This window comes from Martes martes (assembly GCF_963455335.1).
Source record: "Martes martes genome assembly, chromosome: 8".
In the NCBI taxonomy this organism is placed as follows: Eukaryota; Metazoa; Chordata; class Mammalia; order Carnivora; family Mustelidae; genus Martes; species Martes martes.
In genome coordinates, this window is record NC_137895.1 from 153,400 (window position 1) to 167,778 (window position 14,379).

General features: G+C 57.6%; 1 protein-coding gene across 1 annotated transcript; it reads right to left on the minus strand.

Moving 5' to 3' along the window:
- On the minus strand, nucleotides 1-9,640 carry MAPK8IP2 (mitogen-activated protein kinase 8 interacting protein 2; the record flags this gene model as incomplete). Its single annotated transcript, XM_080811360.1, has 12 exons — nucleotides 1-73; nucleotides 450-548; nucleotides 3,187-3,257; nucleotides 3,389-3,493; nucleotides 4,200-4,309; nucleotides 4,403-4,575; nucleotides 4,709-4,784; nucleotides 5,109-6,335; nucleotides 6,434-6,527; nucleotides 6,683-6,976; nucleotides 8,489-8,594; nucleotides 9,576-9,640. The coding sequence occupies 12 exons, from the start codon at nucleotides 9,638-9,640 to the stop codon at nucleotides 1-3; spliced, it is 2,493 nt and encodes an 830-aa protein (XP_080667486.1).
- Between the last annotated feature and the right edge of the window lie 4,739 nt (nucleotides 9,641-14,379).

Genomic DNA, 14,379 nt, shown 5'->3' on the forward strand with positions numbered 1-14,379 from the left:
CTACTCCAGGTAGATGTCCTCTGTGGGGCAGGCGTACTCCAGGTGCTGCTGGTAGTACTCCAGGAAGGCGCGGCTGGGGGGCGGGGAGAGGGTCTACCAGCCATTCGGGCCGCCCGCGCCGACCCTGCCTCACGCCCGCAGCCCTGCCTCCTCACCCACCGGGGCGTGCCCGTCATCCCCAGACCCCGCTCCTCAGCCCTTGGGGCCCGCTGAGCACAAGCACAGGAACCGTGTCACTCCCAGGACAAGACCCCCCCCCCCCCCGCCCCAAGCCTTCAAACGTGCTTGCCACCCACTCCTGACTCTCCGCCTCTACCTCTTCTCATCTGTCCTCCCCCTCCCTCCCACCCACTCTCTCCTCCCTACCCCGGTCTGCTCCCCAGGCCTCACCTCCCTGCCCATCTTCCCAGCCCTGAGCTCCCCCCCCGGGCACTCCCCACCCCACTTACCCCACGCTCTGGGCCACGGGCCTCATGGATTCCTGGGAGACGAAGACGTGGCAGGCAAAGCGGCTCAGCAGAGGGTGTTTGGTGATGAAGCCAAAATAGCTGCGGGGGGGTGGTGTGGAGCGGGGGGGGGGGGCGTCAGAGCACTAACCCACACCTCCGGGTCCCCCCCCCCCCGGTCCCCGGGGACCCAGAGACAAGAGTTAGGACCAGAGGGCTCGGGGACAGAGGAGGGGATGGGAAAAGGTGTGAGTCCCACAGATTAAAGATCTCAAGGCGCCTTTTTGGGGTCCACTCTAAGCACGGCGCGAGGCACCTATGAGGGGTGAGTGACCTGTGTGAATTTCTCTGGGACAGGGAGGGCCCCCCACCCGGAGCCTGCCCCTAGGCCACAGGGCGGGGCCTCCTTCCTGCCTTCCGGGCACGAGTCACCCAAGCCCAGCCCCACTGCTGCTCCCGCCACCTCTACAGCGATTATCTGAGCTCTGAGCCGGGGCTGGGCATTGGCCCCAATCTGCTAAACCCTCTTCGTGGAGAAAAAGTTCCCACCCTGGCTCAGTCATGACCTGGGGTCACCTCCCCAGCTCGGTCTCATTCAGCCCTCTCCTGAGTCTGCCCCGTCCTGCTCGTCTAAGACATTAACAAAACCTGGTCTGGAGGGAGGGCCTGTTGGAGCCGCGCTGCAGGACACCCGAGACCCCCCGACGGTGGCCGATCCAGTCCACAGCAGACCGGACTGGGGTCTGTGGTTCCACAGCAGGGGAATCCACATGGCAGTGACCCTGCCAAGACGCCATGCTCGGGTATTTATGACAGCCTTGTCTCAAACGCCGTGGTCAAAGAATCACACCTACGGTCACCAACACTCAGACGTCACCTACCAAGCCCCAGGCACAACTACTAGTACTACTAGTACTATGACTACTGGTACTACTACTATTAGTACTACTAACCCACATACCCCTCCCAACAGCCCTGTGAGGTAGGTGCCCTGGTCTACTGTCTCTAGAGGACAGAGCTGAAGCCCAGAGATGGTCAGAAACTTGCCCAAGGACACACGGCAGGTCTGGGACCTTACAGGCCACATACTCCACCCTCATCCAAGTCCCCCAAGTCCAGCACAACCCTCATCGCTGCCTGCTTCACGAGGAGAGACGTTAAGGGTTCACCCAACACTATTTCGTTAGCACCTCCTTATGTGAGAGACCGGGCTGAGTTCTGAAATGACAAATACTAGGAAGGTCTGGGCCAGGACAGTCGTTCCTTGGTCCCGTCCGCTCCCCCCACGGCCTCCCCTCCATCCTGATCCACTGATCTGACCACCTTTCTCTCATGGGCTTGCACTCGGGTCCGTGTTCAAGCATCCAGGCCTGATTCTCTGTTGTCTCCCCTCCTGCCAGAGCCGTTCTCAGCCCACTGCCTGTCCGGGCCTCATGCAGACCAGTCCTCGCCGTACCAGAGCTGCCCTGTTCGGTCTGCAGCCTCAAACTGGCTCTGACCCTGCTGAGGCTTGACCCCATGCCCCAGGCAGCAGACACAGCCCTTCTCACCACCCTCGTTATCACAGAAGTGTCCAAGTGATACACGTGCTGGACCGCAGATCCGTGACAAGCCTCAGCTCCAGCCCCCATGTCCCTCCTATGCCTAACCTGCCCTTGATGACCGGCTTCCCCCAGTAGCCCACCAAGTCTTTTCGAGCCTCTGGTTGGCCCTTTCTTTCTGATGACATCCTGTTTCCTTCATGGAGGACACCGGGAAGAGCGGGCAGGAGTCGGGCTGGGCAGGAAGCCTGTGCACCCCCCCAAGCCGGTTACCGCTCTGGTCCTCTCACTCCCCTCCCTCCTGTCCCTTCTCACTCTGCCTGTCTCGTTCGCCTCCACCACAGTAACCCACCTGCTCCCAGCTGATTCTCTTCCCTCCGCGTCTCCCTCCCACTCCAGACAGCCGGTCTAATGGCACAGCGTCTGCGCCTGAATGCCACATGCCCAGCACGTCGGGCCTACTCACTCCACGCTCCTTCTCCAGGTGTAAGGGTCACTCTCTGCCCATCACCCAGGAGGCACATCACCCTTGGTTCTCCCTCCAGGCCAGCCTCTACATCCCATCAGCCTCAGGCCTGCCTGTCCCACCTCCTAAGTGCCCCCAGCACACTGGGGCACTGCCCCCACCCCTGCACAGCCTCGGCAGCACCTAGCCTCTTGCAGTAACACTCAGGGCCATCCGTCCGCATGGCAGCCAGGACCAGCTTGGCCAATTGAGTCACACCATGACACCACTGCAAACGGGATTGAGCACAAGCTCTTTGACGAGCCCCAGGTACTCCTAGTGTCCCTCCAGCCTCATCCTAGCTGCCCCCCAAGACACCTAGCGCCCCTCACCCACAGCCTTAGCTCAGCTGGCTCCCTGCCAAGACCCACCCCGTGACTTATCTTCCAAGGGTTGCGGAGCAGACCTCAGTCCCCTCCTGAGCCCCAGGAGAACTCACCCCACTCCCTACAGGTCTGCTCACTGGAGCCCCACGCAGACATCTGCCAGACCCCAGTAGGTGCTTCGAGCACGAACTTGGCTGTGTCTCTGTTTCCCCACCCAGACCAGATGAGAGCTTGCCCGAGCCCAGTCTCCTGCGCCCAGGGCAGACTGGGTGCCGTGTGGGTGCAGGTGGGGCAGTCAGCGTGGGGGAGGGGGCTTGTATCCAGGCAACCCTCAGGGCCTGTGGGGACTCGGGGGCTGAGGCCCTCACCAGCTGTTGCGGGGATGGCAGCCACAGAAGGAGATGTTCTTCATCTGGAAGAAGTGACTGCAGTGCTGGAACTGGAGCAGAGACGGCCGAGCACGCCGAGTGAGCCGCGGGGCCTGGGGCCCCTGCCGGACACCCCTCCAGCGGCCCCTCCACCTTAACCCACGCCCAGCCGCCCCCAGGCCTCAGGCCCCTGCACTCCCACCTCAGGGCCTCCGCTCAGACTCAGCTTCACCCCCCGAAGGGAAATCTCGAGGTCACAGGAGGCAGGAGGACGCAGGTGGACGGTCAGCTTCCGGGCAGTAGCAATCTGGGAAGAAGTTGGGGGACAGAGGGTCTCAGGGCCCTACAAGGGTGTCTTTCTCTCCCCTTGGGGCAACATTTCACATGATGGATGAAGACTCTAGGCACTAACCCTAGAAGATGGGAGCCGGTGGTCTCAGCCACTCCTCAGGCCCAGGCCCAGCTCGCCACCTGTTTGCACTAAGCCTGCCACTCCCTTCTGCTCCTCCAGACATGACCACGGCCCCCCAGCCCTGGCCTCCTCGGCGCCCATCCCTGGGGCTGGATGGGAGCGCTCAGCCACAGAGCCGTCCTGTTCCTCTGCGGCTTCCCCACTCAACCACAAGACCAGCAGACGGGCAGGCTCACTAATCGTCTACCGAGTGAACGAACCCGTGAGCAAACGACTCCCAGGAAGGATGTGTGAGAGTCGGTCTTGATTTACAGACAAAAGGAAGATGGACTGCAGGAAAGGTGGAGCTGGGGGGAAGGAGGGGGCCCTACTGCAGGGCTGGGACTAGAGCAGCGGGCAGAGCACGCCGAGCTCCGCTGAGGGTTCGAGGGAGGGAGAGCCCCGCCAAGTTCTGCTCCAGGCCTGTGTGCCCGAGTCAGAGCTGGGACCCCTGCCCGAGGCTCCCAAGGCACCGTCGGAACCCTCTGTGGCCAGAGGCCCGGTGCCTCCAGAGGCTGGGCTAGCCCATGGGGTCGAGGGGGGCCGCTGACCCCAGACTGACCTTCTGCATGGCTGCACACAGGATGCCGTTGCCCTGGTGACAGGGCACCTCTACAGAGCCCAGGAACTGCACGTCGAAGCGCTCCACCCAGCAGGGGCTCCGCTTGCTCCCTGGGGGGAGGGGGGCGTCACCAGGGGCCCGGAGCAGGCGGAGGGGGCAGCGAAGCCCGGGTGACGAGCTACCCCTTGGGGAGGGGCCCTCACCTAGCAGGTCCTTGGCAGGGCCAGGCACCGCATGGGCGTAGAAGGCAGGGAAGACCCCACGCTCCCCTGTGCGCATGTTGAAACCGCGGAACCAGAAGTCGTCCTCCTCAGCCTCCACCAGCACTGGGTCGTCCACATCCAGCTCCAGCTCGTCCGGATGGCGAGGGATGAATCTGAGGTCCGGTGGGAGGTGGGAGGTCACCAGGGGGGAGGGGGGAGACCCAGTGGGTGGTGCCCACCCCAGTCCCACAGTGTCTGTGGACCGAGGCCGGGGATCACTGACAGCAAGCAGGGAAAAGGCTGTACCTGAAGACAGCCCGGTGGGTTTGCTCTTTCTCCTCCCCATTGACCAAGCAGGAGAAAAGACCGAAGGACTCCGTGCCTGAGACACAGACACAGGGAGAGACGGACACTCAGGAGGCAGGAGAAGGAAAATACTGGAAGGCCGAGCTGAGTTCCTCCCGATGCACCCCTCAGCAGTCTGGTGTAGGCTGTCCCAAGTCCCAGAGGGAGGGAGACCCCGCCCATCAAGGGCGGCAGGCAAAAGAGCCCTCCCCATTCCGCTGCCCACCCCGCCTGGGGCCTGGGGACCGCGGCAGGCACACGTCCTGGGTCAGAGCGCAGCGCCTAGCCCTGACCACCCTCGGACCCTCAGGCTGCCCCGGGGGCGCTGGGGACCATCCCCCTTGCCCCACCTCCCACTCACTGGAAGAACGAGATGTGCTGTTGACAAAGACGTTGAGGAACTTCTTAGAGAAGGTGAGGTCAGGGCTGTCCGGAGAGGCATCCTCCGGGCCCTGACCACCACCCAGCAGTGCGGCCGCCGCCTCTTCCTCGCTGGCCTCGCCACCGCTGTCCTCCGAGCCGTCGTCCCCCAGGCCCGCGCAGCGCCGCAGGCTGACCAGCTCCAGCTGCGTGTGCTCGTCCACCACCAGCGTGTACTTGACCGCGTCGTACACCAGCGAGGCGTCCAGCGGCGCCGCGGGGCCCACGCCCCTGCCGCCAGGGAGGCCCACCTTGTCATCGGCGTCAATCTCGTCCTCTTCATCCTCATCGTCCTCCTCGGAGCAGGCGGCCGAACAGGAGCGGCCCGGCCGGGCGCTGCGGCCCGCGGCGGCCCACAGCGGCGTGATGGTGTCGCGCGTGGGGTTGCTGAGGAAGAGGCAGGGCCCGGGCTGGGCGGGGCCGGGCCGAGGGGCGGAGGGCGCCGGGGGCGGCGGCCCGCACAGCGTCTCCATGTCCACCAGCTCCACGCCGCCCCGCCCTGCAGGCGCCTCCGGGCCCTCGGTGGCGCCGTCCGCGGGCGACGCGGGCTCCCCGGAAGGACGGGACGCGGGAGACAGGCACTGGCCGGGGCAGCGGATGGGCGAGGAGCCCTCGGAGATCATGCGGCTCACGAGGTTGCTGAGCAGCCAGGGCGAGTCGGCGTCCTCGCTGAGGTCGGGCTCAGACTCGGACCCTGACTCGTACTCGCTGTTGGTGTCGTCGGGGCCCACGGGCAGGAAGGCGGGGCGACGCGGGGGCTCACAGGGGGCCTCGGGCTCGGGCTCCGGCTCGGAGGCAGGCGATGAGGCCTCCTCGATGGAGTTGGTGAGGTGCGAGGAGCGGCCGCTGCTGCTGCTGCCGCCGTCGCTGCTCAGCTCCAGCTCCGTCTCCGAGATGGACGAAATCATGCGCCCCAGGCGCGCGCCCCCCGCGTCCTCCGAGTCGGAGCCCGGCGAGGACAGCTCCTGGCTGCTGCGCCGGCCGCCTCGGCCCCCGCTGGAGCGGCTTCCCAGGTCGGCCTCGATGCCAGGATCCGAGGAGGGCGAGGCTCCACAGGGCGCAGGGGCACCCGCGGCCGGTCGGTTCCCTTCACAATCGCAACCCGGGCGCACGGGAGACTGCGCCCCGCACGGGCTCGCGTCTGTGGGCTGGCGGGACGCGGGTGACTCTGCAGAGCAGGGGTTATGTGTCAGCGAGCCCACTCGGCCCCCTTCCTCTTCCCCTTGCCTCCCGTGACCCCACCACCAGAGCCACCACTCTGCTCACCTCTGAGGGGCTCCTGGGGAGGCGAGCGCAGCACTGTCTCCTGCCAGGAAGCTGGAGGCGCTGGGGCAAAGCCTCCATTGTTGTTCAGGGAGTCCTGGGGGCGGGGGGTGGGGGGGAGCAGTAAGAAAGCAGCGCTGGTGGGGGGTCTCCAGCTTTCAGGGGTAGGACAGGCTGCCATGGGGAGCAGAGTCCCAGATGCTAAAAACCCAGGTTAACTCCAGGATGTTGCGGGTGGGTCTGGATGCTCACCTGAGCTCCCAGCGTAGTCAGATGGAGAGTGGTGGGCCGGTTCTTGTGGGGTTCATCCACGGAGGGGGAAGGGATCAGGGTCTCTGGGGCAGGGGCCTCCGACACAGGGCCTCCTGCCTCCGTGCCCTCCCCTTCACCTTCCTCCTCCTCTTCCTCCTCCTCATCCTCCTCCTCATCCTCCTCCTCTTCGTCCTCCTCCTCTTCATTGTCATCGATCATCTCAAACTCCTGGAAATCATCCTGGAAGGAGCAGATGGGGTGCGGCTGCTCCGAGCGTCCTAGGGAGAGACTGTCCTGCAAGAAGGAGGGACAGGCAGAGCTGGGCCAGAGCTCAACAGGGACTTGGGGTTCCAAATCCCAGGACAGGGAAAGCAGAAGCTATGAATTAAGGGAGAGAAGGCTCCAGTTCACTCTGCTCCCCACCAACTGAGCCCTTTTTTTTAAAAATCTGCTTAGGGGGCACCTGGGTGGTTCAGTCAGTTAGGGTCAGGGGTCATGATCCATGCGTCTGTCCCAGGCTTTCAGCTCATGGGGGGGTCTGCTTCTCCCGCTCCCTCTGCCCCTCCCCCCTGCTCATGCTCTCACTTGCTGACTCTCTCAGATGAATAAACAAAAAAATCTTTTTTAAAAAATCCGCTTAAGATACAAAAAGATCACTCCAGTTCTTGGTAAGAGCTCAAACTCCTAAGCTTAAGGGACAGATATTCTCAGGGTAGCCTCAATCCACATGCCATCCTCATGTTATCTCCAAAGCCCATCACATTTGACACCAGCACTCCTTCCTTCAGGGCATTTTAACCCAATTCACAATCACTGTATTCTGCTGTGCGCAGCCCCCCCCCCCCAGGCTGCAAGCTCCACCAGACAGGCCCATGTCCATATTGTGTACCCACGTATCCCACCTTGAGAACAGGACTTAGCCTACAGATGTTCATTGGAATGCATGGAGACAACCCAGGATTCACCAAGCTTGCACCAACCTCAGGGCCTTTGACACACTTAATCACTTTGCCAGCAAATCCTCTCCTCCATTCCCTACGTCCCTTATCTGCCCATCCAGTCTTCCCTAAGGGCAAGGTTGTGTGCCATTTCCCTTGGAAAGTCTCCTGGAAGGCCTCAGGGTCTGTTGGGTTCCCTCCCCTTTCATTGCCCCTACTGTCCTCCCATTCACTGGAACTCAGTCCTTGATATTCAGCCAGCCAGCCATTGCCTCTGGCATGTCTTTCTCCCCTACTAAGTTACAAGCTCCCAAGGAAAAGGGCAGCACTCGTCCCATTCTTCTTCCACACACCCGGAATCCCCCAGCACGTGCCACATGGCAGTTCCTCAGAAATGTTCTTGAATGAATGAAAACACAAACATGGAGAGACAGAGAGGGAGTGGAGAAGAAGCAGGAGATGGGGAAAGAAAAGATACCGGGGTGGAGACATAAGGCAGAGGAGGCATGAGGTGGGGACAGGGCTGGGAAGAAGACAGCTGAGATGGCAGCAGAAAGGGGCGGGGTCTTCCTAAAAAGTGGTCTGAGGACTGAAGGCATACCTTCCCTCCCCCAAGCTAGCCCAGTGACAGGGGCCAGGCGAGGAATGCTGAGGACAGCCCTCTGTGGAGGGTGTACACTCTGAAAAAAGAAAGGTTTGATATCAAGGAAGACCCTGAGCCAGGAGGCCCACAGGGAGGGGACAATCAGAGGGTTTCTTATTTCAAGGCTGAGCTCAGACCCACACGAAAACTCCAAGTGAACAGTAAACAGAGCCAGAGTGAGGCTCTCCCTCGAAAGGCTTCCAGTCCCCCCAGCCCCTTCCCCACCTTCTCGCAGTGGTCGGAATCATAGCTGAGGCCCAGGCCACAGTCATCGGTGATCTCAGACAGGTCCTCATCATCAAATTCTTCCAGGCTTATGTCCTGGGGAGGCCTGGGAGAGGAGACCAGGGTCAGAGAGCAAGGACAGGGCTCCCTAGAGAGCCATAAACTCTGGACTCCCTCCCTGCCTGGATGCTGGCCCTAAGGAGGGACCCCTAGCTGCTAGGCCCCATGGTCTCCAGAAAACCCAACTCCCAGAGCCGCATACTGCCATCACCTTGAGCCCCAAGCTGTGCTCTTCAACAGATCCCCCCCACAATCTGAGCCATGACCAGCCCAGAGGAGCCTCTTGTCCCCTCAACCCTCCTCCCGCCCCTCCTCTCTCTCGGAGAGCCAGCAGCCTCTCCTCCCTGCTCCCTGCCCCCCTGGGTCACAGCTTCAGCCTCAGGGGAGTCAGGCTGAGCAGAGTTGGGGGAGGGGGAGCTGAAGCTGCAGCAGCGGCTGGGGTGGGGGGGGCAGGTAGGCCTGCTCTGGGAACCACTTTGTCTCCCCGCTCCTGCCCAAGGCAGGTCTACACCCAGGGATCCAATCCTCTCCCCACCTCAGTCCCTTCCCCCAAGGGCTCCAGGCTTGATTTCAACCCTCTCCCTCCCTGAGCCCTACAGGCCAAGACAGGCCTTTACCGAAGACAGGCCCAACAAGGCCAAAAGGACACTGCCAAGCTCAGAAGGTGGCTCAGTGTCCTGCCCAGACAGGCTGCCGGGTCAGAGGCTCAGCCCAGGTCCTCCACCCTTGAGGGGTCAGTTGCCCAGGCTGGGTGCGGCACTGGATCCCAGCGGGATATGGGGGGAGGGCGGTCATTAGGGCTGGAAAAGGGGGATGAGGGTAGGACAAAAATAGTGACCCTGCAGGGAAGGAGGATGGGGAGCAGGAGTCAGAGGCCTTGGGAACAGAGAGGGGACTGGGGCTTGGGTCCCCAAAGGCGATGGGGGTGGGGTGGCAGGGCTGGGTCGGAGGAGGCTGGGGACTGGGCCGGGGAGGGGGTTGCGGGAAGATAAGGGCCTGCCAAAGCCCGGGGCGCCAGAGTGCGTACCTGCAGCCTGGCGGCGACAGCGAATGAAAGGTGGAAAGAGAAAACATCTCCGCCCGATCCGCCATCTTCTCCGGGGAAAGGCCTGCCGACTGCGGCGGGGGGAGGGGTGCGCGGAGCGACGGCCCCGCACGCCCTTCGTCGCTCCCTCCCTCGGTCTTCAGCCCTCCCCGAGTCACCTCGTGACACGCCCTGCGACACCCCGCCCGCCGACACACCTCGACACCCTGCCAGGACACCGCGGCAGGCGAGCGGCCGCGCCGCAGGGGGAGGGGAGAGGAGAGGGAGGATCCGGGAGCGGAGGGAGGGGACAGGGGAGGGAGAGAGGGGGCTGGCGGGGAAGCTGGTTGGAGGAGAGAAGATGGTTTGACGGAGAGGCTCTGGTTCGGGAACGATCGGCTTTGGTTTTTTCGGGGGGTGGGGGAGGTGAGAAGCGGATTGGCGGCGGGGTCGGGGGAGATCAGTTCGTGGACAGGAGGGTCTGCGGGGCGGGGGGGCGGGCAGAGAGGGAGAGCCTTCGGTGAGAAAGTTGCGGGGGGACGTCGGAGGACGGCCGCGGTCCGGGTCCACTGACCCCTGGTTCGCTGGGGGGCGGGGGGAGGGGTTCGTGGAAGGGCGGGCGCGGCCCGGAGCTGCGCTGGCGTCCCGAGGAATCTCAAGAGTTGGGGTCCCAAGCCTGGGCCTGGGGGGGATCCAGACCGAGGCTGGGCTGGGAGCTGTCCGCCTCTGGGTGCTGATTGGGCCGACGGAGACGTCTCCCTAAAACGTGCTGATCGGAGCTGAAGGAGCTGTTCTCCCGGAGGGTGCTGATCCGTGCTGGACAGAGACATCTGACCAGGGCATGCTGATCCGGCTGGATTCCAAGTTGATCACACAGAGGTTGCTGATTGGGGCTAAAACTGAACTTTCAGTACACAGTACAGACTACGCAGGCTGGACAAAGGTACTGATGGGCATTGGGTGATAACCCTGCGGCTATGTTCATTCAATTGGAAAAACTGTTTCTTGAGCACCAACTATGTGATTGGCACTGTTCAGGAGACTGACATATTCTGACTTTCTGACTTGATATGGAGCTGCGTGGGGAGAGCGATGGTTGAAATCCAGCTGGAGGAGTTAGATTAGATCAGGGTCAGCAGGCACTGGGGTGGGGGAGGGCAGATGAGTGTTGTGAGTACAGTTGATAAAGTTGGATTGGAAGGGCAGGTTAGGGGGACGTTGTGGAGAAGATTTGGCTAAAGGAGGGTGGATTTTCAACAGGAGTGCAATGAAACTATTTTTAAACCAACCCCCAATGGAAATTATGTGCCCTGACATTTCCTACTTCTGTGGAAAATCATTTCTGTGTGAAAGATGAAGCACTCGATTAATGCCTGGAAACCACAAGGCAGAAGGAGCTCATGCATGTTGGGAAGGACAACATCATTCTTTTCTTTGAGATAGAAGGGCTATAGCCAAGGTCAGCTTGTGCCCTATTTTGTGCCCTAACCACAGTTTACATGTTGTCTCAATTATGGTATTTTTCTAAGAATGGTACTTAATAGTTTATGTTATCCTCTCTAATGAATGAGAGCTGCAAGATAGCAGATACACTATCTTAACTCTCTTTGTACCTCCAAGCCAGTTGGATCCTAGAACACAGCAGGTGCTGTGAATGAAGAATGTGAATGAAGAAACAAATGAATGAGAGGACTTATGGACTTTACCAGGTCTGGAGCATTAAATCCTTGTCAACATGCTGTCTTTTCAATTTTAGGAGCACTAAGAACATTCCCCATTTCTGAGTTTCAGGGACTCTGGACATACTAAAAACTCCCTGACTCCTCCCCATACTAAAAAGTCCCCCACAAAAATCCAGATCACTCTCTAGAATTCACAAAGAGTTTCTACCCCCACTTCCCAGATTTCCTTTCAATCCTGTCTTGTTGTCACACTGGCTAACTTGAACATCCACATAAATGACCCATCCAACACCCTGGTAAGTCAATTCCTTGACTTCTGACCAGCCAACAGTCTTTGACTGTTTCAATTCGAGTGACCTCTCCCATAAAAAGTGTCAGGATTTACCTCTGCCTGGAATTGCACCAACTTTGAGTGGAGCTTTATATTTCTAAATCCCACCTCAAGTTATCCTTCCCACAACCCTCTTCAAGACTCTTCCCTTCGTTTCCTCCCACTTACCAAATTATTTGCCTCCAGATTCCAGGAGTATAAATGTCATGAGGTCAGGGTTTCCATGCCCAGTTTTACCCGTGAAGCCTTCTGTCTGTCCCCAGAATACAAATGGAAGGTCATAAGCCTTAGGGTCTGAGAGATTGTGGTACCAATCTTTATCTTGTGATCGATTTTCTGAACACAGGAAATTTACTCAATCCTATGGACCCCAGTTTCTTCAACTGTACACTGATGCTATGAGGATCACATGAGATAATACATGTAAAGCTCCAGGCATGGGCTTTAGCTCCTCATCATGGTCATTCAATGTTCCTCCTCCCCATGATCCTCGCGCTAGGACCCATTTGCTCCCAAGCTCTCAGGACTCTGCTCTTCTCAACTCAGGGATACACTGATGAAAAGGCACAATCTCTGGAAGGGGTTTGTGATCCTTATATGTCCCACATTTCATCAGTTTTACATGTGTTACCTCATGTGATTCTCATAGCATATTTGTATGGATGAAAGGCCCCCAGGGACCTGACCAGCCCTCCCTTGAAGTTCTCCCTTCCCTCAGCTTGTGGGCCCCTTGCACTATTATTGGTTTTCCTCTTGACTTCCTTGTCACCTATTGCCACGGTCCTTCCAGACTTCTTTTCCTTCCCGTAAACAACTCCAGCACTTTAGTAATTTGGTTTTCTCTAAAGTCCACTAATGGCATGGGCAGCTAGTACAAAACACAAACCTGACTGGACTTATATGGGAAAACCGAAATAGCAACAGAGCTTCCATTTCAGCAATCCCAGTCACAGATCAATTCTAAACAGTCAGAGGACATTTTCTGACTATTTTCTCATATATCAGAATATAAGTAAACGTGGGGTGTTGGGGGAGCGCAGGCAGTTGAACATCTGAGTCTTGGTTTCAGCTCAGGTCATGGACCTCAGGGTTATGGAGATGGAGCCCCATGTCAGGCTCAGCACAGAGTCTGCTTGAGTTTTTCTCTCTCTCTCCCTCTGCCTCTCACTCATGTGTGCGTGCACTCTCTGTCAGATAAATAAATAAACCTTTTTTTAAAAAGAAAGAAAATAAATAAGTATATACTAACCTGTCTTTTATTCTATTCAGCATAGAAGTCACACAAAAAAGTAAAATGCCAATGGCTGAAACTATGTATAGTGATGATGAAAAGCTTAAAAGCCATACATACTTATTAGGAATGGTGTTATAACCGACAACTTCTCCACCTCCTCAATTTTGATTTTAAGCATCCAGTTCTCTAACCATCACCTCCTGTTTTTCTTGCTTTATTACTGTGTCACCATGACACCCACAATTCCTTGACCTAATAGGAAACCTGTTCCAACTACTTTTGCTATGTAGAAGATTACCACAAAGTTGATTGGATTAAGACAATCATTTTACTCTGCTTACAGTTTTCTCATCATAAATACGGGATTCGAAAGTCCTTGACTGGGGCTTCTTGCGTGGTGTGGTTGCAGTCAGAAATCAGCTAGCCTGGATGTGCAAGAGGGCTCACTCACAAAGCTGGCAGCAGACGGTGACTGTTGACGGAGAGCTCAGCTGGAGCTGTCAACCAGCATCTACACATGGTAGTCTCAGGGTGGTGGGACTTCTTACAAGATGGCTGGCTTCCTGCAGAATGAGTATTCTAGGAGGGCCAGGCAGAAACTGCATGGCTTTTCTGATATAGCTTTGACAGTCACATGGCATCACTTTTGCTATACCTACTGGTCAAAGCAGTCCCAAGCCCAAGTAGATCAGCTACTTGTACTTGAACCTTTGTCCCACCACTATTTTTAAAAGAATCTGATCTCAGGCACCCTCCTACTTATGACACCCCCATTAAACTTAACAAAGCCTGAAGTGAATTGCTGTTTCTACGCTCTTCCTGAACAATATAAAGAACCTAGAAGACTCTAACTGGGTTGAGTCCTGTCCCAATTTAAATTCTATTATGCATTTTAATTTTCCTTTTAAGGACACATAAGGCATTATTATTTTTTGCTTTAAACACTGTTTACTTAGATTCATCCAAATGTTAACCTCTTCCTATATCTTCATTTTTCCTATTTCAGACCTTCCTGTGATACCACTTTGCTTTTGTCTGAAGTACATTCTTTTTTAATGTTAAAGGGAGGTCTTTATTTTTATTTTATTTTATTTTATTTTTTTGGCGGGAGAGCAAGCACAAGCAGGGATAGTAGCAGGGAGAGGGAGAAGTTGGCTCCCTGCTGAGCAAGGAGACAGATGTAGGACTTGATCCAGGGACCCTGGAACCATGACCTGAGCTGAAGGCAGCCGCTTAACACCCTGACCTCCCCCCTCCCACAGGCGGCCCTGAAGTATATACTTTAGCATTTTCTTTTTGAGAGCTCTAGGAGATAAACTCTCTATTTGTCTAAGAATGTCTTTATTTTACCCAACTCCTGAAAGATATTTTTACTGGATATAGAACTCTAGGTCAGATAATTAGTTGCCGTCATCAACTCAAAGGTGTCATTCTTCTCTCTTCTTCTGAATTGCCTTGTTGCTCTGAGAAGTCACCTTCAGTCTGCCATCCCCTTGAAAGTCATTCATCTTTATTCTCCAGCTGCATTTAGGACTCTTTCCTTCGTCTTTGGTCTTCTGA